The following is a 26,237-nucleotide window of genomic DNA, read 5'->3' on the forward strand; positions in this document are numbered from 1 at the left end:
TGTTAGTATACCTGGAAAAATAGTGATTTACCAACTGGAGATAAATTTTGCATATGATTTTGTCAAGTGACTTTGCATGTTAATTTCCATTCTTGGTTGCAGTTTGTTCTCTGGAGTTTATTCCTTTGATCTTTTTATATTAACTCAATAAATTCTCAATCACAGATAGTATAATGACAGGCTTAAAGATAGCTCTTCTTTAAGCCAATAGAAAGTTTGTATTCATGAAATCTGAATGATAATGTTTAACTATTTAATTTACATTTTCTATTACAATTGTAATCTTGCCATTATATTTATAAATATACTTTATATTTATAGTTTGGGAATATTCTTCTCATTTTATCATTCCCCTATTATTTGTTGGGGATGAGTGATGCTTTCAGGGTATAACTGTCAATGGCTATGGTAGAGCCTTGCTCTGAAAGAGATTCCACATGGAGGAGATGAATAAGATGTTTAAACAAATTTACCAAAAAAAACATAATAATTGAAAATAATTTGGCCATTAAGCATCTTTTGGCACAAAGTTTATTTTGGTAAAGATCTTTATTGGGAAGCAGTTTTATGTATTGGGTAAAACATTGCATTGGGAATCAAAAGACATGAACTCTAGACTTGGATCTATAGTTACTTTTCTGAGTGACCTTGGACCAAGTTACCTTACTTTCCCAATTTTCAGGTACTCAGAAGTAAAATGAGAAGAAAAGGAGTAAAAAGGAGGGATAAAAAGGATGAAATCTTTCCAATTCCAAAATCCCTTTTTTTAGTCATTGAAGTATTCCCAAACCATGTATGTATTTCAAGGACAAAACAAATTAGTGTGGATTGAAAAGAATTCCCCTGAGTCTCCCACGTAAATTTAAGTCCTGCATTTTTTATAGATATTTCAAAACTTGTTTCAATTCTTAGTGAAATGTTTTTGATTTCTCTGATCCTCTGGGCTGCATGGTCCTAGATAGAACCAGTAGCATATGTGTTGAAATAGTAAGGGGAAATTTATTTCTTACAATAGTTCTGGACTGATCAAGGTAGAAAGTAAACACATAGGAAATCTCTTGGCAGATTCTAGCCTTTTAAATTTTTAACCTATATATAAAACCTAAGGCTTTAAGTAGTTTTATTTGTGTTTTCAAATAATTTCTCCAACTTGGGAGTTGTATTACTTTTATTTAGACTATGATATTTGTTGTGGTTATGCTTTCTAAAACAGAGAAGGAATTGTTTTATTTAACAAAATTTGTATTTTATAATCCTTAAACTGAGATGAAGTATTTCAAGAAGAAAAAGACATGATCTTATAAAGTCACTCTGTGCCTTCTTCAGGTCTTATAAAGGTCAAGAAATCTCTTGACTTTAATGCAGATTAATGTCAATCTCCAGAGTCTTAGGTTTTTTCAAGACGACAAACACCCTGGTACTGCTAGGTCTAAGAATGCCCAGGATTCCTGCTCCAGAGTGAGTAATGCTGGGGCTCAGAGAACTACTGTCCTGGAAATGTGTAGATTGGCAAAGATTATTAGAACCAGCTAATGCTGTCTCCAGGAAGTAATCTGTGGAAATGTCCTATGATCCCACTGCTGGGGTCCTCCTAAATATCGGCCACCACTGAAATGATGGAGGTTCTATCTTCAATGAAGAAAACATTTGTTATTTTCTATTATTTGCTGTCCTAGGGTATGAATTCCAGAGATATTTCAGTACAGTCATGTATGTGTGTGTTCACACATGTCTATACTCATGTACAGTGGGGCTAGGGGTAGATAGCAGACAGACAAACAGGCACTTACAGTGCCATGAACATAGTGAGTTCAGGGATAAAGACAAATATGGCATTAATAGGGGAACCTAACCAATTTTAGGGGACTGAGGAGGCCTCCAAGGGGTGACCTAAGTTGATATTAAAATGGCAAATTAGATTTAGCTGGAGAAATAGGTCAAGTTGAAGGTAGAAGAGTGAATAGCATATGTGAAAACTTGTGAGACCCAGTATGTCTTATTAGGCGAACTGCAAGTAGTAAGGTATTGTACTTTATAGAGTATAAGAAGGTAATGATGGCGTACGATGCTAAGAACAAAGAGGAGAGCCAGACAACTAGTGATATGTGAGAGACTTAGGACTTAGCCCCCAAGTGCAGCCTGTTTTCATGATCTTTTCTCATATTCAATCAATTGTTTTTTCACTCAATATTTTTATTACCCTGTTCAATAAATATGAGCAACAGCAGTGTGCAAAACATGGTGGGTGAGGCAAATACAAGCAACTTAACGTTTGTCCTTCAAGAGCTTAACCTCTTTCCTGACTTGATTTTCTTTATCCTGTAAGTCTTGGCTCAGACGGTAGAGCTCTGTTTTTTAGGTTGGGTAATGAGCCGCTTCCGTGTGCTGTCCCTGTGCCCTGTGCATACCTTTGTCAGAGTTCTTATCCCGCCGGGTTGTAATGGACTATTCCCTCTTATTAGACTGCCATTTCTAGGAGGGCAGGGACCTCTCTACAATGCTTGGCATATGTCTGGAAAGGAAGCACTTTCTAATAAGTATATGAGAGACATATCAACAAAGATATCGTTTGTGAATTCAGCAAACACAGCTGATTAATATATGGCCATTATTGAACCAGTTACTAGAAATTCAGAGATCAAGTCAATATCCAGAGGTTTATGGTAAAGAATGGCAACATATGACAGTTTCCATGTAAGGTTTTTAATAAAGTAGTATTTTTTAATTTCTTGGATTGTTACTTGGATGAGATTCATTTCTTTGATCTATTCAACTGCAGGCTTTCTGTTTATTATTTTTTTATAACTCCAAAAGTTATGCAAGAATTTATATTTTGCATGATGCCAAGCAAATGAAATAAAATGTTAGTGAAATAAATGTAAGGCATATCTTATCCCCTCGGCCAATTAATCCTGGAAAAGGATGCTTTATTGCTGTCATAAATAAGTAGTTTGTGGGTTACAAGGACCAAGTACTCTGCCTACAATTTTGATAGCTGCACTAGGTGAGTAAATGGATTTTTTTTTTTAAGAAATCACAGGTAAATAACTGTGAACTTATCAGAAAGTATGAGATTTCGTTATTTTTTTAGTAAAAAACTTTTAACTGATGAAAATGACAATATAAAATATTGACTACCCTGTAACTAATATAGTGCTTTTTCTCTGTAGATGATTCATTTATTTTTGAGAACCTTTACTCATTTCAACCATAAGTAGTTACCCATGAAGCTTCCCTGATGGTTCAGTGGTAAATAATCCACCTGCCAGTGCAGGAGACCTGGGTTTGCTCCCTGGTGGGAAGATCTTCTGGAGAAGGAAATAGCAACTTAACTCCAGTATCCTTTCCTTGTAATTCCCATGGACAGAGGAGCCTGGGGGGGATATAGTCCATGGGGTCTCAAAAGAGTCGGACGCAACTTAGCAACTAAACAAGTATATATGAAGATTAAATGTTCAACTATAAATTCTGTGCTGATAGTATAATCACAACAATTAACTCTAACTAATATTAATTGAACATTTGTGTGTGTTTAGTTTTTAAGTCGTGTCCAACTATGCAGCCCCAGAGAATGGGCTCCCCAGGCTCCTCTGTCCATGGGATTTTCCAGGCAAGAATACTGCAGTGTTAGTGGAATGCTTAGCCATCCCTTTTCTGGGGGATCTTCCCAGCCCAGGGATCGAATTCATGGCTTGCGCTGTGTCTCCTTCATTGCCGGCAGATTCTTTTCCCACTGAGCCACAGGGGAAGCCCAAAGTGAAAGTGTTAGTGGCTCAGTTGTGTCCAACTCTTGCTACCCGGTGGACTGTAGCCCACCAGGCTCCTCTGTCCATGGAATTCTCCAGGCAAGAATACTGGAGTGGGTAGCCATTCCCTTCTCCAGGGGATATTCCCAACCCAGGTCTCCTGAACATTCTTTACCATCTGAGCCAGCAGGGAAGCTCTTTACTTGAGCATTTACTTCATGCCAAATATTTGCAGAATGCTTAGATATGTCTCTTTTGATACTAACATACAAATGCTTAAACTATTCTGCTCATTCTCTATTGAAAGAATCAAAAGAAAGAAAGAAAAAGAAAGTGAAGTCGCTCAGTCATGTCTGACTCGTTGCAACCCCATGAACTGTAGCCTTCCAGGCTCCTCCATCCATGGGATTCTCCAGGCAAGAATTCTGGAGTGGGTTGCCATTTCCTTCTCCAGGGGATCTTCCCGACCCAGGGATCGAACCGAGGTTTCCCATATTGCGGGCAGACGCTTTACCCTCTGAGCCACCAGGGAAGCCCTAAAGAATCAAAAGTGCTGTTTTATTACTTGCCCCAGAAACTCAACTAAACACCTGGAGAAAGAATAATTTTAGTCTTATTCATTTTTAGACTGCAAGTGAAAAACACTTCATTCTCCTCATGTGTGCTTATGATCAATTCTAGAGAGAATTTTCCAGATCTGAAGATCAGAAGTCATTATACAAACAATAGTGTCACAATATTATAAAATAATTAATTTAATTAACTGTGCCTTAAAAATAATGGATGTATTAAAGAGCAAATGAACAGTTTGTACCTATTTATAATCTGATTTTTAAAATATACCTAGTATTCTTTCTTAGGAGAAGAATTACATTTGAATATGATATGCTTCTTTAATGTCTCCTAACCTAAAGCATATGCTGACAATTAGAGATATTAAGTCAATATTTTCTTGGCTTGTTAAATAATTATAATATACTTAGTGATCCAATATTCATAATTATTTTGTTTTTTCTCTTAAGTAAATATGGTTTTGCTTTAATTTCCATAAGTTCACTAAAATTACTCTCTTAATAGTTGTTACAATTCTTTTGAAATCAGAATCTGCATTCATTCATTTATTCAGTCAGCTGGTCACCCCAAACATTTACCATGTTGCTATTGTTTCTTGGTACTGGTACTACTCATTTATTAGCAAAATTTGAGTATGCATATAGTCAACTAAGATGTTCATCTGAAGTGTAGATTTCTGAATCTCACATCCAGAGATTCTGATCTTGGGATAGAACTTAACATATCTCAAGCCTACCAAGTATACCCAGGTGATGCTGGCAGAATCAATATTTTAATGACACTGAAAAGAAACATCATCCCTGCTGGTCTTGTGGAATTAATAGATGAAGAGATGGAAGAAAGTATGGGTTAATTGACTTAAAAGTTTCAGCTGCAGTATATTTTAACATGCCCATTTGGTTTCTTTGTTTTGTACTGTTTTGGCTTTTGATCAAGGAATTATAGATCTTTTAAAATTTTTGCTGGAGCTATGCATCTTCTCCCCAGAATAAATGAACAAGCACAGATTTTGCTTGCATTTATGTCTGATTCAGCTTAATAGTGAGAACCCTTGGAATTAAGCTAAGTTGGGCAATAAAGAAAAGAGGTCAACTTGGCTGAGGTTGAGGATGGATGGGGTATATTGGAGGAGATTGAAGGGGACCAGGAAAACTTCCTAGAGGAAATTTTTGGTTATTTGTGAAGAACGAGTGTCCACAAAGCTTGTATGGAGGATGGTGGCAGAAAGAGTGAGGTCCTGAGATTGTAGCCAGAAGGAGCAATATGGGCAAAGACCCAGAGGTGGGAGAGAGCCTGCCTTAGTTAGACAAAAGCGAGTATCTTATATGTTGAGGTTTGCTGTGCTACAGAAAATCAAGGCCACATTACATGATAAAGAAATGGACTCTATATTACATTGATTGTGGAGAGAAATAATTATACTGATGATGTTGATCAACAGAACAGTCTACTTATATATGCTGAAGCCTTATTTGCAGAACTTATAGCAACACATTGTCCAAGTACAAGAGAACATATTTTCTCTTTGCAAAAATCCTCAGACAGTGTCTCTCAGTGGTTTTCAGCATTATACTCACCCTTTCCTTCTCCTCTGTATCCCCCTAGGGAATGCTGAAAAGAAAGTGTCTTGCTGCTTTTAAGACAGAAATAAAAATGAGAACAAAACTACCTCCCTTGAACTTGTTTATACTAAAAAAAAAAAAAAAAGATCAGTTTCAATCATAAGTTTTACAAGTTCCTGGCTTAATATTTGGTAAAAAAGCAATACTATAAACTCTCTGAGATGGCTGTTGGCCTGGTCTTCTAGGCACCAGAAGAGGTCTGGTCAGTGAGCCACTCACTCAGAACTAACTCTGTCAGCCACACATGATGCCAAATTGAAGTAAGTTTAAGGGACTGTTTATGTTCTTTACAGGGGTCTCAGTGCCATGTAATTCACTTGGCACTCATTTTTTTAATGTATCCTTAGAAAAGGGAGGAATATTAGAAGAACATTATTTTTCTTTAGAACTAAAAACAGAGGATCGCTATAGTATGTATTTCTGAACTATGAGAAATGTGATTTCATTGTTACAGCTTCCAGGAAAATACAGTTTTGTACATGTACAGAATAGAGTGTACTCTTTCAGCACTGTGCAAAAGCACTCAGAGATAACGGAGTGTGAGTTTACCATTTTTTTTTTAATGGAGAAAGAATTTATTATGAATTTTCAACAAATGCAATCATCTAACTGAGAAAAATTGATCGACTCATTTTAATCAAAGTTCTACATTATATTAACATTTGTAAGTCCAGAATTCTCCAGCGAGGCTTCAACAATACATGAACCAAGAACTTTCAGATGTTCAAGCTGGATTTAGAAAAGGCAGAGGAACCAGACATCAAATTGCCAATATCCATTGCACTATAGAAAAAGCAAGAAAATTCCAGAAGAACATCTAATTCTGCTTCACTGACTATGCTAAAGCCTTTGATCTTGTGGATCACAACAAACTGTGGAAAATTCTTAAAATGATGGTAATGCCAGACCACCTTACCTGCTTCTTGAGAAATCTGTATGCTGGTCAAGAAGCAACAGTTAGAACCGAACATGGAACAATGGACTGGTTCCAAATTGGGAAAGGAGTATGACAGGCTGTGTATTGTCACCCTGCTTATTTAACTTCTATGCAGAGTACATCATGAGAAATGTGGGGCTGGATGAAGCACAAGCTGGAATCAAGATTGCCGGGAGAAATATCAATAACCTCAGATATGCAGATGACACCATCTTTATGGCAGAAAGTGAGAGGAACTAAAGAGCCTCTTGATGAAAGTGAAAGAGGAGAGTAAAAAAAGTTGACTTAAAGCTCAACATTCAGAAAACTAAGATCATGGCATCCGGTCCCTTCACTTCATGGCAAATAGATGGAGAAACAATGGAAACAGTGACAGACTTTATCTTCTTGGGTTCCAAAATAACTGCAGATGGCAACTGCAGCCATGAAATTAAAAGATGCTTGCTCCTTGGAAGAAAAGTTATGACCCACCTAGACAGCATATTAAAAAGCAGAGACATTAGTTTGCCAACAAAGGCCCATCTAGTCAAAGCTGTGATTTTTCCAATAGTCATGTATGGATATGAGAGTTGGACTATAAAGAAAGCTGAGGGCCAAAGAACTGATGCTTTTGAACTGTGGTGTTGGAGAAAACTATTGACAGTCCCTTGGACAGCAAGGAGATTCAACCAGTCCATCCTAAAGGAGAATCAGTCCTGGGTATTCATTGTAAGAACTGATGTTGAAGCTGAAGCTCCAGTACTTTGGCCACGTGATGCGAAGAACTGACTCATTGGAAATGACCCTGATGCTGGAAAGATAGAAGACAGGAGGAGAATGGGATGACAGAGGATGAGATGGTTGGATGACATCACCAACTCGATAGACATGAGTTTGAGCAAGCTCTGGATTTGGTGATGGACAGCAAAGCCCGGAGTGCTGTAGTCCATGGGGTTGCAAAGAGTCAGACACGACTGAACGACTGAACTGAACTGAAGTCAAGAAAGGGACATTAAAAATATATATTTTCCATGTCCTGGCTATTAGCAGAAGAATGGGTAAGGAAGCTGTGGTACATGTAGACCATGGAATATTACTCAGCCATTAAAAAGAATTCATTTGAACCAGTTCTAATGAGATGGATGAAACTGGAGCCCATTATACAGAGTGAAGTAAGCCAGAAAGATAAAGACCATTACAGTATACTAACACATATATATGGAATTTAGAAAGATGGTAATTATAACCCTATATGCAAAACAGAAAAAGAGACACAGATGTACAGAAGACTTTTGGACTCTGTGGGAGAAGGTGAGGGTGGGATGTTTTGAGAGAACAGCATCGAAACATGTATATTATCTAGGGTGAAACAGATCGCCAGCCCAGGGGGGATGCATGAGACAAGTGCTCGGGCCTGGTGTACTGGGAAGACCCAGAGGGATAGGGTAGAGAGGGAGGTGGGAGTGGGGATTGGGATGGGGAATACATGTAAATCAATGGCTGATTCATGTCAATGTATGACAAAAACCACTACAATATTGTAAAGTAATTAGCCTCCAACTAATAAAAATAAATGAAAAAATATATATATATATTGTCAAAACTTAGATGAAAAATGAGTGTACAGTTTAAATATATGTATTGAAAACTAATACCATATTTAACAATCAGAGAGAATAAATGAAAATGGCTTTCTGAAGTTTCTCATTATCTGGGACTGAAGTTTCCTGTAATTCTGGAAATATTTCTTAATCACAGCACAGATTCCCATGACCTGTGCTATCTCAGGCATTTTTCACACTTGCACATCTTCCACTGAACATGTTAAAGATATGTATTGAATTACACATCTGCATCAGGACATCTGAGGCTTAAGAAGCAGATAAGATAAGATACTCCTTCTTGATTAATGGTTAGAGTAATACACTAATGCCATTACAATACACCATGGGGTTGCAAATAGTCGGACACGACTGAGTGAATAAACTGAACTGTACTAATACTCGACACAAATTCTGGTGATTTACCAATGATACCGTTCCATTTGAAAACAGATAATGCCAATTTAAAAAAGACAGTGTCATGAAGGAAACTTCAGAAAGTAGAAATGAGAATTAAAGTATAGGTTGGAATGGGTGATATTTTCAGGGATTTTTCCAAGTATCAATTATAAGTAAAGAAAGGAAAAAATGTATATACTGGATTCAGCCAATAAAGCACACTTGCAAGAAAAACATAGGATTCTCAAAATATTATAATTTTAATTTACTAAAGCATAGACATTTGAATTCAGTTCAGTTCAGTCGCTCAGTCGTGTCCGACTCTTTGCAACCCCACTAACTGCAGCACGCCAGGCCTCCCTGTCCATCACCAACTCCTGGAGTTCACCAAAACTCATGTCCATTGAGTCGGTGATGCCATCCAACCATCTCATTCTCTGTCGTTCACTTCTCCTCCTGCTTCAATCTTTCCCAGCATCAGGGTCTTTTCAAATGAGTCAGCTTTTTGTATCAGGTGGCCAAAGCATTGGAGTTTCAGCTTCAACATCAATCCTTCCAGTGAACACCCAGGACTGATTCTCCTTTAGGATGGACTGGTTGAATCTCCTTGCAGTCCAAGGGACACTCTAGAGTCTTCTCCAACACCACAGTTCAAAAGCATCAATTCTTCGGCGCTCAGCTTTCTTTATAGTCCAACTCTCACATCCATACATGACTACTGGAAAAACCATAGCCTTGACTGGACGGACCTTTGAATTAAAGGATTATTATTCAGGCCTCTGGGTTCAAAATAACGTAGACCTTAACTTAGGTGGTCATCAAAGCGACTCTGGTTTCTTGTTCTTTGTGCTTAGTATTCTGCTTGCTCTATATAAAAATGAGAAAAACTTTCAAAGGAAATGGGGCCTATTAATTTGAGAAAACTGGTCTTTTCTCATCTTTTAGTTCTCCAACTTATTGCCTGCATATGTGTCTTATTTAGCCACATGTCTATCTCACTATTTTTGTCACTCTCAGTATGCTTATGCATATGTATCAGTGTCATATACATTGTGCTTGTTTAATTTAGACTTTTTTTGTTTACTAATGTTTACTGTGCTTCTCTGTTGTTTATAATTATTGGTTAGGGAAGTTTGATTTCTTTGTTTAATTTTTTATTAATATTGATAAGTACTCCACATGCAACAATCTTTTCAAGACTTTTAAATATATTGAGTTATATATATTGAGCTCAGTTTCCCAGTTGCATCTGACTCTTCACAACCCCATGGACTATAGCCTGCCAGGCTCCTTTGTTCATGGAATTTTATAAGCAAGATTACCAGAGTGGGTTGCCATTTCCTTCTCCAGGGAATCTGTCCAACCCAGGGATCAAACCTGCATCTCTTGTATCTCCTGCATTAGCAGGCAGATTCTTTTCCACTTTGCCACTGGGGAAGCCCCTTTATATGCATTACTTCATCTATTTGTCACAACAGTATTAGAAGGACACTACTATTTAATAATTTTTAATATTTAATAATAATAAATTTAATATTTAATAATAATAGAGTCATTTTATAGAGGAGGCAACTGAGGATCAAGAAAGGATAAGCACTGCACTGCATACCCAGACAATAAAGCTCCCAACCCTATTTTGTTATCTCTTGAGGTCTATAGACACTCATGTGCAAATGTACATAACAGTCCTACTCATCAGAAGCTAACGTTTTATATGTTCATTTTTTGTGGGCAGTGGGGAGATGAAAGAAGGAAAAATTTTAGTTAACGACTTTATTTCAATTATTTTCTTCATTCATACTTATTCTGTACCCAACCACCTGTATCTTTTTGATCTTTGTATCTTTAAGTATCTCTCAGTCTCTGTTTTGTCCTTAATTTTTAATTTGCCAACCATATGTTATTAGATCTTTTAATCTTCCTACCCACATTCTCTTTTCTTTTGAAACTTCATATGAATTTTTCCTTCTACTTACACATTTGTAACTATGATCGTAGATCATTGTCATACAACTCTCTGTCATAGGCTTATGTTCACTCTTTTTTTCATAGGTGCACCAACTTTACTTCATGTATTTTCCTATCTTCTCACATATTCATTTACAGGCTGTTGCAAATAAGTACATAATCCATTCACCTATGGACAGTAGAGTAACATAATATGTCTCTAGCATGGGAAAAATAGTGCTGCACATAATGACACATACTGCCTGCTCCAACAGAGATTGCAGTCCTAGGATTCAGCGTTGGAAAGACCTCTGTCCTCTAACAAAGAAGATGAAGTTTTTGAAACACATCTTTAAAATGAATATCTTTGTTCCAGAGGGAATTTTGCAACAGAATGGAACTCATGTATAGCTATAGATCCTTTGGTCCGACTTGATGTTCTCATTTCTTGTATTTCCTTTAATAGTTTATTCCATGAGCTGTTTCTTCAAATTTCTGGTGGCAGCCACAAACTAATTCTATCCTTTTTAAAACATTGTCCCAATAATATTTGAGCAGACCATTAGATCATTAATATTGGACAAATTTCAAATTAGGAAAAAAAAAAACCCATGGCATTTGAATTGTAAAGCATAATTGTATTATTGGAGTTAAAATATTACTACATATAAACAATCTCTTGTGATAAGTAAATCTTAACAGTTTGAATTCTTAATTCATATTGACTCAATAAATATTTGTTAATACCTATCATGTAAATATATATAAAGTTTACAAAGATGGCTAAGACAGGAAGACTTCTCATCAAATGTTTAACAGTCTGATGAGGAAGAAAAGACACATACATAAAGAGAGATACTACAATAGGCAAAATGAGATATGCCACAGGAGAAGCAACTTATCTGTGCGATGGCAACTTATAGGAGAAAGAAGAGAAAAGGCTTCCCGCGTAATACTTTGTCTTGAAAGATGCTTGATTTTAGACTTGGGAGCAAAGAATCAGTTCAGTAAAGTTCTGGTCATTTATAAGCCCCAGATGTGCTTGCACAATCCTGCACAATCTCTTTATTTAAAGAGAATAAAATGTTTATCTTGAGGATGCTATTTTGAAAAGAAATAGAAAACATTGATTAACTAGAGATAATTTTACTATATTAGGAATGGCTAATATAGAGCTCAAGTCTTCTTTGTGCTAAGATAAAATTTATATTCTTGTTTTTATCTCAAGACTTCCAGCCTTAGTAATTCCCACTGTAGAACTCTATACTTAAAAAGACCATTTTATGAAAACAAAACAAGTAATTTTCAGCATCAAGTACCAATAGAAATGAAAAAAAGGAATAAAACTCTATCTTAAGTGCTTAGTATCTAAATAAGTTCATTGCCTGCCTTTTTACTTGACATTCCCAACACATTCAAAGGACTGATGAGTCCCCTTTATATCTTACCTTTTTTGATCTTAAATTACTTCAATTTAATTATGCTATGAATTTCATACCCCTTTTATTAAAAATATCCTCCTCATCCCTCCTGCAAAGTCCATGTCCTCCATAGCTTCCAAAGCTAATTTTGTCCACTAAACTTTTTTAACACTTTAGCATCTTTTGATTTTTTCCCCTTACCTTCTTTCATACAATACTTATCATTGTATACCTCTCTATGACTTCTTCATGACATCAAATAAATGCCTAATCTTGCTAGAAGTCTACACTAAGGCAAACACTGGTTTCTCTCTATATAGATTGACAAGAGAAATATTTTCTTTACTTTCAGCAAAAGACGTACCTATATCATTTAAACTCAGTGCTAAAAGACATGTTCTGGTATCACTCTTTGCTGGTGCCCAGCCCTTTCAGTAGGGTGGGGGGCAGGGAAAGGAGGGTGGTTAAAGCAGAGACAGCCCTGGAGCAGCAACCAGAAGACATAACAGTGTTGGGAAACTCTGTCAAATTGAGTCATTGCTACCAGGCTCTGAAAGAGAACTGTGGGGGTTATTTTGCATTTTCTTCAAGTGATTATGAAAAAGACAAACTAGTTCCATATGGTGGCAGGGAGAGAACTCAGAGCCAAAATAAAAATCTGCTCAGCTTGTCAGTACGTAAGACCTTAAAGTTCAGATATCTAAGAGTCTGTCTACTGTTTAAAGGAGCTGAGGCCAAACTTCAATTTGTCATACATACAACTCCCACTGCCTTGGATAATGAAAGAGACCCTCCCCTCGTCCCACCCCCAGTACAGTGAAGATGTAAAAACATGAGAGGTATAACAGTCCCTTAAGTAGACAAAATTAGTGAGAAACTGGATGCATGGTATTGGGCTGCTTATTTTGAAAAAAAAGAAAATTATAGAATCACTTATATGATACAGCTGTGTATTTTGAAACCTACTTCTCCATAATAGAACACACTGTTGTCCTACATTCATTAGGAAATATGATTTAGTCTTTCTAGTTATTGAAACTTCTGTAAGTAAAAGAAAAAGTATAACTATATTTTCATCAAGAATGACTAGAAAATCATGACTTATATCAGTATGAATGTTTCATTTTCCCTTCATATGCTAATTGAAAAAATAAAAATACTGACATTCTTTACAGTCACTGACCAATTGGTACTTATATTTTTTTTCTTAGTTAGGGAAAGTGTGTTTCAAAGGATAAACGCCATGATTTTATTTTGTGGCTGCCTTTTTGGTCCCAACTAATGGTGTTCTTTGGGGGTTTTGTGCTATTGTTATTTTTTGTTGATTGTTGTTGTTTTAGCATCCTTCATATTTCAGTTCCTAAGCCAAATTCTTTGCTCTGAAATAACATTTGCTTTTTATCTCCTAACACATCATCCTTCATGTAAGCCACATCTACACTGGCTGAACACAAGAAATAAATGTCCAAGATTCTCATAGTGTTATTTTGGGGGAAGCATTCTCTCCAGTGGCTCACACTTTAAGTCCTTTTCAGCAGAGTCAGAGGCAAGGCTGACTTTGGCCCTTCTGTATATTGACTTTTCTTTTGTAAAGTGACATTCCATTAGCAGAATAGAGAAAGTCATGGATAGTTAATTATACATAAAGCTTTTAGAAATTAACCAGAACCCCTAATAAAAAGAACCACATAAATATTCTGTTTGAGGCTCAATTCAAATAAGTTTTCTTATCTAGCTAGAAAAAATACTTGGCATTAGTGAATGGCCAGCACTTAGTCTGGCCCTATCAAATAACCAACTATGATTGTTAGCTTTGGGTTAATAATTGCTATTCTGTGCTAGCTAAACAGCCGCTAAGAACGAATGAGCCCCTTTACTCTGAAGAAACCTATCCTTGATTATGCCGTTACTCCTAGAATCCTTGTGGGATTCTGCAGAAGCACACTTGTCCTCATTTGTAAATAGCTTAAAAGAGTGTTGAAAAAATTATTTTTAAGAAATACCATCTCTATTTCCCAGTGCAAGAAAACAACTCTTGCTTAGAAGCATATAAGCAGCCCCCTGCAACACATTAAGGATATAAACATAGAGGGGATGAATACTCCTGTATCTAAATTACAAGTTCTGCTCAGACTTGCATGGTGAAAAATCCACCATTCCTAAAAATATTGGTCTCTTCTATTATGTTTTACTGAGAGATAATTGGCATATAACATTATATTGGGTTTCAGATGTAAGGAAAATGATTTATTGTATGCCTATATGTATATATTGCAAAATAATCACCACAATAAGCCTAGTTAACACCCATCACCATACATAGTTAAATTTTGTTCTCTTGAGATGAAAACTTTTAGGATATAGTCTCCTAGCAACTTGCTTATATACAATACAGTATTATTAACTATAATCACCATGCCATACATTTCATCCCCAAGATTTGTTATTTTGAACTGGAAGCTCCTACTTTTTGACTATCCACCCCTCTGTTGCCAGCCCCTCACTTCTCCTTTAAATCGTCGCAGCCATGGATGTCCCAGGATTTGCGTTGCACCATCTTGGGACTTCCTGTGCTTCTGCTTCTTGTTTTCAAGGTCCCTAGACTGGGCAGGCCCTTAAGAAAATATTTTGCACCTTATTTGGCTTTTTGTGTTTCAAATAATTTTAGCTAAAGAATTTACCATAAGCATTTTTATATTTTGAATGTTCTCTGATATCAGTTGGCTATGCACACAATACAAATGAGTTGTTCAGTAACATATAAGAACTAATGAGACTTGAGACATAAGTTCTCTTCCTTTATTCTACCTGCATAATATATCAGACATGTTTTCATATCCTGGAGTCTCTGAGAAAATGAGAACAAAAACAGAATTGGAAAGATCAAGAGAAGTGTATGTGTGTGTGTATTTTTAAATTATTCAGTTGGTTGACAAGGAAATGGGATTTTGAGTATGTGGCTAAATAAGACGCAAAAGCTGTCTTTCTGAAAATATGGGCCAGGCATATTTTAGTTATTAGAACTGTTTTTATTTGGATTTGATTTTACTTGCTACCTTCAGCCTACTGAGAATTAATTATACAAATCATTAGTTCACATTCATAATTTCTTTATTCAGTAAATATTGAGATTTCCTTCAATATCAGATGCTATTTATTCTAGATTCTGGTGATTCAGTTGTGTAAGACACATCAGACACATCTTATGCCTCAAGGAGCTTACAATTTATTATGAGAGAAGACAAGTTAAGAAAAGGCAACTAAAATATAACACAGTTAAGTTTCATCATATAGGTATCCATCTGATGTTCTTTGAGATTATACTTGAAATAAATCTTCAAAGATGAGTAGGGGTTCAGCAGCTAGAAATTCTAGGCCTTCCAGGAAGAGAGGACAGAGTGTTTGGTAAGCCTGGAGCATTATGTATGTGTGCATGAAATAAGAGATGGGAGGTGTGGGGTTGGTGTTAGAGAAAGTAGAGGAGGGCTAGATCTTCAACGTCCTTATAAACCACAATGAGAGACTTGGACTGTATCTTTCATGTGTTGGAAGAACAACTGAGGAATTTTAACCAGGGAAGAAGAATTACAATGAGAGGCATGTTTTTCATGAGCCATATGGAGAATGATTTTAAGGAGAAGGGAAAGGATAAGGGCTCAAGACATTGAGACCAGTTGTAAGATTTTTATCAGTAATACAAAGAAGAGCTAACAGGACTGTAAGACTGACCTTCAAGTCTTGATTAAGTGGATCTAGAAAAATGTCTCCTTTTACCCACAGATCCTAACATCCATTGTTGATGAGCTCCATGCTGGTGCAAGTCATAACAAAACAACATTGTAGACATTTATTCTACAATTTATTCTAACCTTAACATTTATACTTGCATATATGTTTAGAGATATATAAAGACACTCTTAAACTTGTGACAATTGATGATATACTCATAGGATAGCTTCCAAATGATGTTGAAGAAGAGTATGTGGTGGTATGGAAACATAGTCATAAAATCATATATGAAAAATGTGTTGTAAAAAAACATTCTTTTCATTTGTGTTTTCATGAAAAGAAAATTTAAAGGGTACAAAACTGACATAAGTGATTACTTTTGGAGTGTAGCTGAGATGAGCCTGTGGGCAGAAACTTTACTCCCATTGTTCAAAAATGCTTATAGAATATAATCAGGTATTACATGTATGCATGCGTGCTCATTCACTTCAGTCCTGTCCAACATTTTGCAACTCTGTGGACTGTAGCCTGCCAGGCACCTCTGAGAATGGGATTCTCCAGGCAAGAATACTTGAGTGGGTTGCCATACCATCCTCCGGGAAATCTTCCAAACCTGGAGATGGAACCTGTGTCTCCTTCATTAGATATAAATTATATTTTCTATTTGGAGAGGAAAAAAACAAAGAAAAGACTAAGTGTATGTAAACCATACACTTATGGTTAATGTTAAGAGTAATTCTCTTTGCTTTTTTCTACTTCCCAAATTTCGAATTATGCATTCCCATTGCCTTGGTAACACAAAGAAACCCTTGCAAATGATGAGGCTTAAATTACAACCTTCATATAAAAGTATTAGGGCTTCCCAAGTGGTGCTAGTGATAAAGAATCCACCTGCCAATGCAGGAGATCTAAGAGACACGGGTTCGATCCCTTGGTCTGGAAGATCCCCTGGAGAAGGACATGGCAACCCACTCTCGTATTCTCACCTGGAGAATCTCATGGAGAGAGGAGCCTTGTGGGCTACAGTCCATGTGGTCACAAAGGGTTGGACGCTATTGAAGCAACTTAAAAGCAATATTAAAAAGCAGAGACATTACTTTGCCAACAAAGGTCCATCTAGTCAAGGCTATGGTTTTTCCAGTAGTCATGTATGGATGTGAGAGTTGGACTATAAAGAAAGCTGAGCTCCAAAGAATTGATGCTTTTGAACTGTGGTGTTGGTGAAGACTCTTGAGAGTCCCTTGGACCACAAGGAGATCCAACCAGTCCATCCTAAAGGAGATCAGTCCTGGGTGTTCATTGGAAGGACTGATGCTGAAGCTGAAACTCCAATAATTTGGCCACCTGATGTGAAGAGCTGACTCATTTGAAAAGACCCTAATGCTCGGAAAGATTGAGGGCAGGAGGAGAAGGGGACGACAGAGGGTGAGATGGTTGGATGGCATCACCAACTCAATGGACATGGGTTTGGGTGGACTCCGGGAGTTGGTGATGGACAGGGAGTCCTGGCGTGCTGCGGTTCATGGGGTCACAAAGAGTTGGACAGGACTGAGCGACTGAACTCAACTGAACTGAAACAACTTAGTACAGGCACACATAAAAGTATAAATTATGTCCAGTGCATCCAGTCACTCAGTTACTATCAACTTAACCTTTGTGCTCACTTAGCCACAAAATACAATGTAGAAAATCATTGTGTCCTGGAAAGTCTATCCCCATTAGTGAGCTTAAAGCTACTGCAGGGAAAATGGTATTGACTTACCTTAAACCAATAAGAAGGAAAGTCATCACAAATTATAGAGAATCCAAGAATCAGAGTGGGAATTAGCATCGCTCATCCAAGAGTGCCTGTGGGCTAAATTTACCCACTCCCAGTGGAGAGGGAGATTTCAGGCCAGCAGAATCATAGCTACTTAATTTTGAAGTCATTCATCCTTCTCCCCAGACTCCGATTCTGTGTTCACCAACCAAGTAACTTTCTGATTATAATTTGGCTTTCTGTGTGAAACTCCCTCTAAGGAGAACATGAGACTGGGCCCCCTATTTTGACTGTAAATGGAGACCTGACATAAGTCTCTCTGTTTTTCAAGTTGTGTGTCTGCCTCTGAGAGGCTAAGAAAGCGATCAATTTAAAACTTCAGACCATATCTTGAAGGTCTGGTGAATTCACTCAGGTAACATGTTCCTAGGACTCCCCTTGGTAACCTCTCACCTTGCTTTCCCCTTGTGAAACTCACCTCCACATGGGCTGCCTACAATGTAAAATGCAAATTCCCAGTTGGAAATTCTACAGTTTTGTGTTATGAGTGACTTTTAGCTTGACTGTCTCTAGAGTTTTAAAATGTAAGCTTTTATGTGATAATTCAACATTAGATGCTTCCTTCAATATTCTGTTAGCTACAAGTTCTATTAATTATTGAAGCAACTGAAACTTGAGGAGGGTTTAGTTGTATGTTTCACTCTTGCTGAAAAGTCTCTGCAGAATGTATTTGTAAACTATTTTGGTACAGTCATACAGCAGTACTGTTTTTTGCTAAAAATATATCACCCATACAAAATAATAACGGGACAGTACATGTCCTTAGGTGCAAACACATCATATTTATATGGAAAATATATTTACATATGTATCTTCAAATTATTAACTGATATTTATTATCTGTTTAATAATGTAAAATTTTGTTCGGAACTGAACTCAACCTAGTAGCGTCTCATTCATACAGAGGTTTAATCACCCATTATCTGTACTGTGGATGGAGAAGAGTCATAAACGACACTTAGGCACAAAAGTGGTAACACATGGAATTGAAGAGAGTATTGCTAGATGACTTTGATGAACGAGAACAGAGGGATGTTAGGTAGAGTTAGAGAGAGGGGAAGGTCTCAATCAGAGAAGACTTTGAATATCAAACAGAGGCTACTGACAACCTTAACTATTTTGAGTTGTGAGGAGCCAGTGAAGGAGCTGAGCAAGTTTGCATTAGTTCAAAGTACCCAGATGGATATGAAAGCAGCAGGTTGGGTCCATAGGAAATGAGCAGATGTGAGGGAACTACGTTAGGCAACTATTGTGTTTTGCTCACTAGTTTTTGAATTCTAGAAAAATATTCTTCAAAATGTTCTCCTTGGACAGTGTGCAAGAGTAATCTGAGGTGTAAGTTTAAATCATACATTCCTTAGTCTAGTGAGTAGGTCTTTTTCACGGATGACCAGATGATTTGATGTATGGGCAACTGTTGGAGAGCCCATGATCTAGGTTAATGTAAATTTTATATGAGAAATGTTCCTAGAGAGTAAAGCAGGGTTTTGAAGAATGCCATTTGAGGTTAAACAGTTGGGGTTTTGAAATTAATTTTAGGTATACCACCAGAATGTAGGTCCCTCAGGACATGGTGACATTCCATTTATTTGCTGATATATCTTAAATGCTAAGAGCAATTATTGATACATAGTATGTGCTCAACAAATATTTGTTTAGTGGATACATAATGATTAATAAGAACTTGGATTTACAGTCAACAATTGCCAAAAGCCTCTTTGAGCTTAGAATGAAAAATTGGGATGTTGATACCTGAATCACAGATTTACTATAAAAATTAAATAACACCAGGAAAGCATTTAGCAGAGTGCTTGTCACAGAGTAAGTACCCTTTAGCACATCATCAATATTCAATATTAACAAAATGATATAAGCTATAGCAACACTCTATATATTTTGTTTGGAGAGTAATACTTACAGTAATAAAAATAAACCCATTTTCCTTTGGTAGATCTTGCATTATCAGAACCATAGAAGTTTGAGTATAAATGGTAAAACAAACATCAAGCACGCAAGCTGTAGAGAATTTTCAGTTCAGTTCAGTTGCTCAGTCATGTCCAACTTTTTCTGACCCCATGGACTGCAGCAAGCCAGGCTTCCCTGTCCATCACTAACTCCTGGAGCTTGCTCAAACTCATGTCCATCGAGTTGGTGATGCCCTCCAACCATCTCATCCTCTGTTGTCCCCTTTTCCTCCTGCCTTCAATCTTTCCCAGCATCAGGGTCTTTTACAATGAATCAGTACTTTGCATCAGGTGGCCAAGGTATTAGAGTTTCAGCTTTAGCATCAGTCCTTCAAATGAATATCCAGGACTGATTTCCTTTAGGATAGACAAGTTGGATCTCCTTGCTATCCAAGGGACTCTCAAGAGTCTTCTCCAATACCACTGTTCAAAAGCATCAATTCTTCAGCACTCAGCTTTCTTTATAATCCAACTCTCACATCCATACATGACTACTAGAAAAGCCATAGCTTTGACTAGATGGACCTTTGCTGGCAAAGTAATGTCTCTGCTTTTTAATATGCTGTCTAGGTTGGTCATAGCTTTTCTTCCAAAGAGCAAGTGTCTTTTAATTTCATGGCTGTAGTCACCATCTGATTTTGGAGCCCAAAACAATAAAGTCTGTCACTGTTTCCATTTTTTCCCCATCTATTTGCCATGAAGTGATGGGACTGGGTGCCATGATCTTAGTTTTCTGAATGTTGAACTTTAAGCCAACTTTTCCACTCTGCTCTTTTACTTTCATCAAGAGTCTCTTTAGTTCTTCTTTGCTTCTGCCATAAGGGTGGTGTTATCTGCGTGTCTGAGTTTATTCATATTTCTCCCAGAAATCTTGATTCCAGCTTGTGTTTCATCCAGCCTGGCATTTCACATAATGTACTCTGCATATAAGTTAAATAAGCTGGGTGACAATATGCAGCTTTGACATACTCCTTTCCCAATTTGGAAACTGTCCGTTGTTCCATGTCTAGTTCTAACTGTTGCTTCTTGATCCACATACAGATTTCTCAGGAGGCAGATAAGAGAGTCTGGTATTCCCATCTCTTTTAGAATTTTCCACAGTTTGTGGTGATTCACATAGTCAAAGGCTTTCATGTAGTCAATAGGCAGAAGTAAATGTTTTTCTGGAACTCTCTTGCTTTTTCAAAGATCCAACAGATGTTGGCAAATTGATCTCTAGTTCCTCTGCCTTTTCTAAATCCAGGTTGACCATCCAGAAGTTCACAGTTCATGTACTATTGAATCCTGGCTTGGAAAATTTTGAGTATTACTTTGCTAGCATGCGAGATGAGTTCGATTGTGTGGTAGTTTGAACATTCTTTGGCATTGCCTTTCTTTGGGATTGGAATGAAAACTGACCTTTTCCAGTCCTGCGGCCACTGCTGAGTTTTCCAGACTTGGTGACATGTTGAGTGCAGCACTTTAACAGCATCATCTTTCAGGGTTTGAAATAGCTCAACTGGAATTCCATTGCCTCCTCTAGTTTTGTTCATAGTGGTGCTTCCTAAGGCCCACTTGACTTCTCTACCCACAGGTAGAGAATTTTACTTGTCTGTAAAGTGGAGTCTTGCTTCCCTCCCTTCCTTCTTTTTTCCTCCTACCCCCTTCTCTCTCTTTTGTTCAGAGAGCTTTGGTCTTATAAAACAGTTTGTTGGAGGGCTGAGTTCAGAGAAGGGAGAACATGATGAAAAAGCCAAGCATTCAACAAACCAGTCTTCTGGGTTCTATTGAATGACTTATCTTTTTTTTTTTTTTTTTTTTTAACTTCAGGTTGTATTTGAAGGGTCACACTGGGACAGCAGGAAAACAGAGCAGCCTGATCTTGCACGGTGCTGATTTCAGCACTAAAGATGCTGATAATGACAACTGCATGTGCAAATGTGCCCTCATGCTAACAGGAGGTAAGTCCTATGGGGCCATTCTCTAAGTTATGTTTCATTGGTTTGAGGCTTGAGGTTTCTTATCTGTGAGAAAAGACTATGATCTTCTGGTCAGGAAACTTAAGAGCAAGTCCCTAGAGATCATTTTGCTCTGCCCACTAATTTACCACATGTTCTTGTGCAAGACATTGCTAGCATATTTAGAAGTTTCCCTCCTCCCCCAGTATGTATGGTGGGGGTGTGCTAAGCTTGGTTCTGAATAAATTCTTAAACCTCTTAAAATCCCCCTTATCCTACTTTCTAAATACTCATAATGATCCCTGTGGTGGAATGAACAGCCTTCAATCTTTCCCAGCATCGGGGTTTTTTCCAATGAGTCAGTTCTTTGCATCAGGTGGCCAAAGTACTGGAGTTTCAGCTTTAGCATCAGTCCTTCCAATGAATATTCAGGACTGATCTCCTTTAGGATGGGCTGGTTGGACCTCCTTGCTGTCCAAGGGACTCTCAAGAGTCTTCTCCAATGCCACAGTTCAAAAGCATCAATTCTTCAGCACTCAGCTTTCTTTATAATCCAACTCTCACATCCATACATGACTACTGGAAAAACCATAGCCTTGAGTAAATGGACCTTTGTTGGCAAGATAATGTCTCTGCTTTTTAATGTGGCGTCTAGGTTAGTCATAAGTTTTCTTCCAAGGAGCAAGCATCTTTTAATTTCATGGCTGCAGTCACAATCTGCAGTAATTTTGGAGCCCAATTTAGCTGGCATAGGAGATACCACTAAATAATATATATCACTGAGTAAGAGAGTTTATCCTCTTTCACTATTTAAATATTTTTTCTCGCCTTGTGTGTCAAAGAGAAATTCTCAGTTTAGTACTAGCTTATCTATACTTTTTCAGCACTTAATAATTACTCTTCTTAGCAAAGAAGGAGCAAACTCTTCAGCCTCGGTCTCAAGACCCTGGTAAGGCAATAGCATCTACCTCAAATTAATTAAAATGTTTTTGTTTTAATTTTACTGGGTTTTATGTCTCCCTTTTATTATAGAAAGTGGTGCTGATTTCCTCTTTAAAGGAATGATGTAAACTTTGCCTTTTAAAAAGGATTCACAATATTTGATATTTAACAATTCATTGATCTCAAGAAAAATATTCATTAAATATTAATAAAAGTTATAAATGGCCCTGGCAAAAACTGCTAGTGAAGTTGATAAATGACTGAGTGAAGTCTAAGAAACACTGAATTAAAACCTTATGGCAAATGATGTTGCTCAAAATTGTTCCAGGCTCTGGCATAAAAGGAGTTGGCACCAAGCGAAACTGTAAAGGAAGCTTTTTCCCAGTGTCTCTCCTCACAGTTTTAGTGTTGTTTCCCTCTCTTAATGGAAGAGTAATCACTCCTGCCTTTAACTATTCTTATCTTCTGTTTGTTATCCTATGACAAACTCATGTTAGTAGAAAAAAACCTCTCTAAATCTAACATTTTACTTCTCCAAATATAGTACTACTATCAATATTATTATATATTATTACCTGTTACATATGTGTTGTACTATCTTCCTTGAATCCCAAACCAACTCTATGAGAGACACAGAGAGAGAAACTCGAATGTACATTTTGTACATAAGGAAAACAAAAGTTATTAAATGTTCATCATTTTATCCTTAACATCTAGCTCGGTAGATTGTGGCACATAGGAACTCAATAAAATATGTGTTGCCTGAATGAATGAATAACCATCTTGGAACCCTTGAAGTCACTTTCAGATTTTGAAACCAATGAAATTAATTTTTTCTCATTAGTTAACAAAGCATGAAAGTGTATAGAGGGAACATTTTAGAAAAATCTTTCCAATTTCATCACCATACCCAGGCCTTTCATTACTACCACTGCCAAATCACATCCCATTTGGATTCCCATCCACTCCACTTATAGTAGCATCTTTTCAACATGAGACTGGCCTTAGCATTACCAAAGCCATCTTGTTATGATTCTGCCTCTGCCATATCCTCCTCCTTAAGCTTTAAAAATGCCATTTTGACAGCACATTCAAAAGCCTTTTATATGCAATTTTAGCTGTTACAAATTTAGAGTATTTTGAAAATGTTACCCACAGGTTAGGTTTTGAACTTTTTTTTTTTTCCTAAAAGAAAATACCCCCCCTTTTTTTTTACCTCTGTGATCCTATAAGTGAAATTATCAGCAACTTTATACAAGGACAGATGGATTTTGATTGTACTTTTTTTGCCCACTTTAATATAGAAGTGCACTTCATTTTCTCCATGTCTGTTTTTACAGATTTTTTTTTATCAAATAAATACAACACATGAAAGACCAACAGTAAAATCGTTCAAATGTTTACTTAGAATAGTATTCCAATATGTTCATATTACTGTCATAATAATGAAAATATAGAGCAAAGCAAAGAGGAGAATGCATCTCTTGGTTAATGATGAGAAAACTACATTGGTCAGGATTGTGATTTTATTTCTGCTTCAGATGATTGAACTTTATCATGTTCTTTCATCCATAATCACTCTTGGACCTACTTCTTACCCGTCAATAAACACATATATTGAGGAGAAGAAATTTCTACTTATTGCTTGGGCTGGAATAGTCTAAGTAAATATGTTTTTGTAATAAACACCACTACCCTATCAAATATCCTTTTAAAAGAATCCAGGTCTTGCAAAGTGATGCATTCTGCAAAACAAATATGTGGAATTTAGATAGCTAAGAACTGGGGTACATAAGGGTGAATGTCAGTGACAGTCCAGGTAACTTGAGTATTATCTGAAACTTATGTTCTACTTAGCTACCCCCACACCACCACCACTCTATATTCTCTGTCATGGTTCACCTTAGAACCATTTTCTCCATCTAATGATTTTTCCTCTCCTTTTAAAAAATTTGTATTTTGACTTCTTACATATTTAAAATCATCCCCTAAGCAGATAGATTTCATACTTCTTGAAACTAATAATACTTAGTTCTCTGCCATCATCAGTTAAAGCTTTGTTTTATCTTGTTTGTTTATATATTTTCCATTGTTTACTCTAAAAGAAGTTAAGGATAAAGTCAGATTTATTGCCTGCTTAACCGTCCTAAATAGTTTTCTTCAAGTACATGGAGGGATTTTTGTTGGAGGAGGTGATATTGTTGTTACCCTATCTATCAACGACTGAAAAACAAGAGATAGGCTTAATTAAAAATAGAAGGTATTTCAGCTAGACAGAAAGTAGAACATTTTGTTCTTCCTTCTTCCTAACATCTTAACTTCCCTCTATTTACTTAACGTAATTTTAATGAGTAACTGTTAAGAGTCAACTACAATTAGAAAAGTGAGCAAGACAGAATAGAGCTTGTATTTTTTGAAGAAGACCATCAACAAAAAGTAAACAATAAATACACGATTTCACATTATAGCAAGTTCTGGGGACAAAATATAGCACGTGATAGTTATTGGAGGAAGGAGGAAGTGACTTTTGATGGAGTGTCCAGGAATCAAAGGCTGGAATGAGTTGCCAGAAAAGATTGTGGATGTCTAGTTATGGACACCTTCAAGAAAATATAAAGGTAGTTATATGAGAGAGTTTACATATGCACGTTCCTATAGTTGCCAGTCTACATAAGACTGTCTCCTACGTTTCCTTCTGGTTCTGTGTACTCTTAGTGGCTGCAGTAGAGAAAAACAAGTAATATTATTTTTCAGTTTGGCTGTAGTTCATTGTTAGTGGAAAAGAAGTATAGCTGACTAAAAAAGCATATTTGCATCAGTAGAAATAGATGCCACAGTGTTTTATACCTCCTTTTCCAGACATATATGTACTTATTTCTACCTTACCAGAAATTCTTCGGTCCAATTTAAAAACTGAGTAATTTTTATGTTTTATTACACTGTTGTTATGGGACCATACCGTATATTTCTAAATTAAAATTTCCACACACATTTTCTATGAAACTGACCTCTTAATTAATCACTAGAGATGATTTGTTAGTGTGCATTTATTATAAACCAGAAATATCTATGCTCTGTGATTCACTGACCTTAGGAAAATGTGTAAGTTTTCTCCTTAAGTTCCCCGTTTATATAGTATATTACAACAAATGTATATATTTCAGTAGTGGGAGGGATAAATTTAAGAGGTGATTATAGGAAATATTTTCTTAGTCTCATAGGAGAGCCCTTCTTGTACCCTCATGAGCCCAAGGAAAGAATCAGTTTCATTATGAACTTAATGTTTTTCCTGTTATGTAATATTTACAAAATGAAAATGTAATATCAGTCACCACATGCTTTTGTTTATATGGATTTATTGTATTAAACATAAATATGCAAAAAACTATGACTCAAATTATGAAAATGAAAACCTTTTCTCATTAGATTTTTACATGCAAATAAAACATGGGCTTTGGTACCAAATCAGTATTCTTCAAAATATATTTTTCTAAAATTCTGCTAGAAACTATAATTACTAAAGGTTGCTGACCAAAAGTAAAGAAAATGACCCCTAACAAAATATGGTATTGTTTTACATTCTTTTTCTTACCTTTTCTTTCAACACAATTTTCTTATTTG

General features: G+C 36.6%; 1 protein-coding gene across 1 annotated transcript in view; it reads left to right on the forward strand.

The window, feature by feature from the left end:
• Positions 1–26,237, forward strand: part of ANGPT1 (angiopoietin 1) — a 290,630-nt gene that overhangs the window by 254,138 nt on the left and 10,255 nt on the right. The window contains exon 8 of the mRNA XM_020879554.2: positions 21,547–21,677. Coding sequence (XP_020735213.1) covers positions 21,547–21,677 — 131 coding nt within the window. The remainder of the gene's footprint in view (positions 1–21,546; positions 21,678–26,237) is intronic.

Source organism: Odocoileus virginianus, chromosome 15, assembly GCF_023699985.2.
Source record: "Odocoileus virginianus isolate 20LAN1187 ecotype Illinois chromosome 15, Ovbor_1.2, whole genome shotgun sequence".
NCBI lineage: Eukaryota > Metazoa > Chordata > Mammalia > Artiodactyla > Cervidae > Odocoileus > Odocoileus virginianus.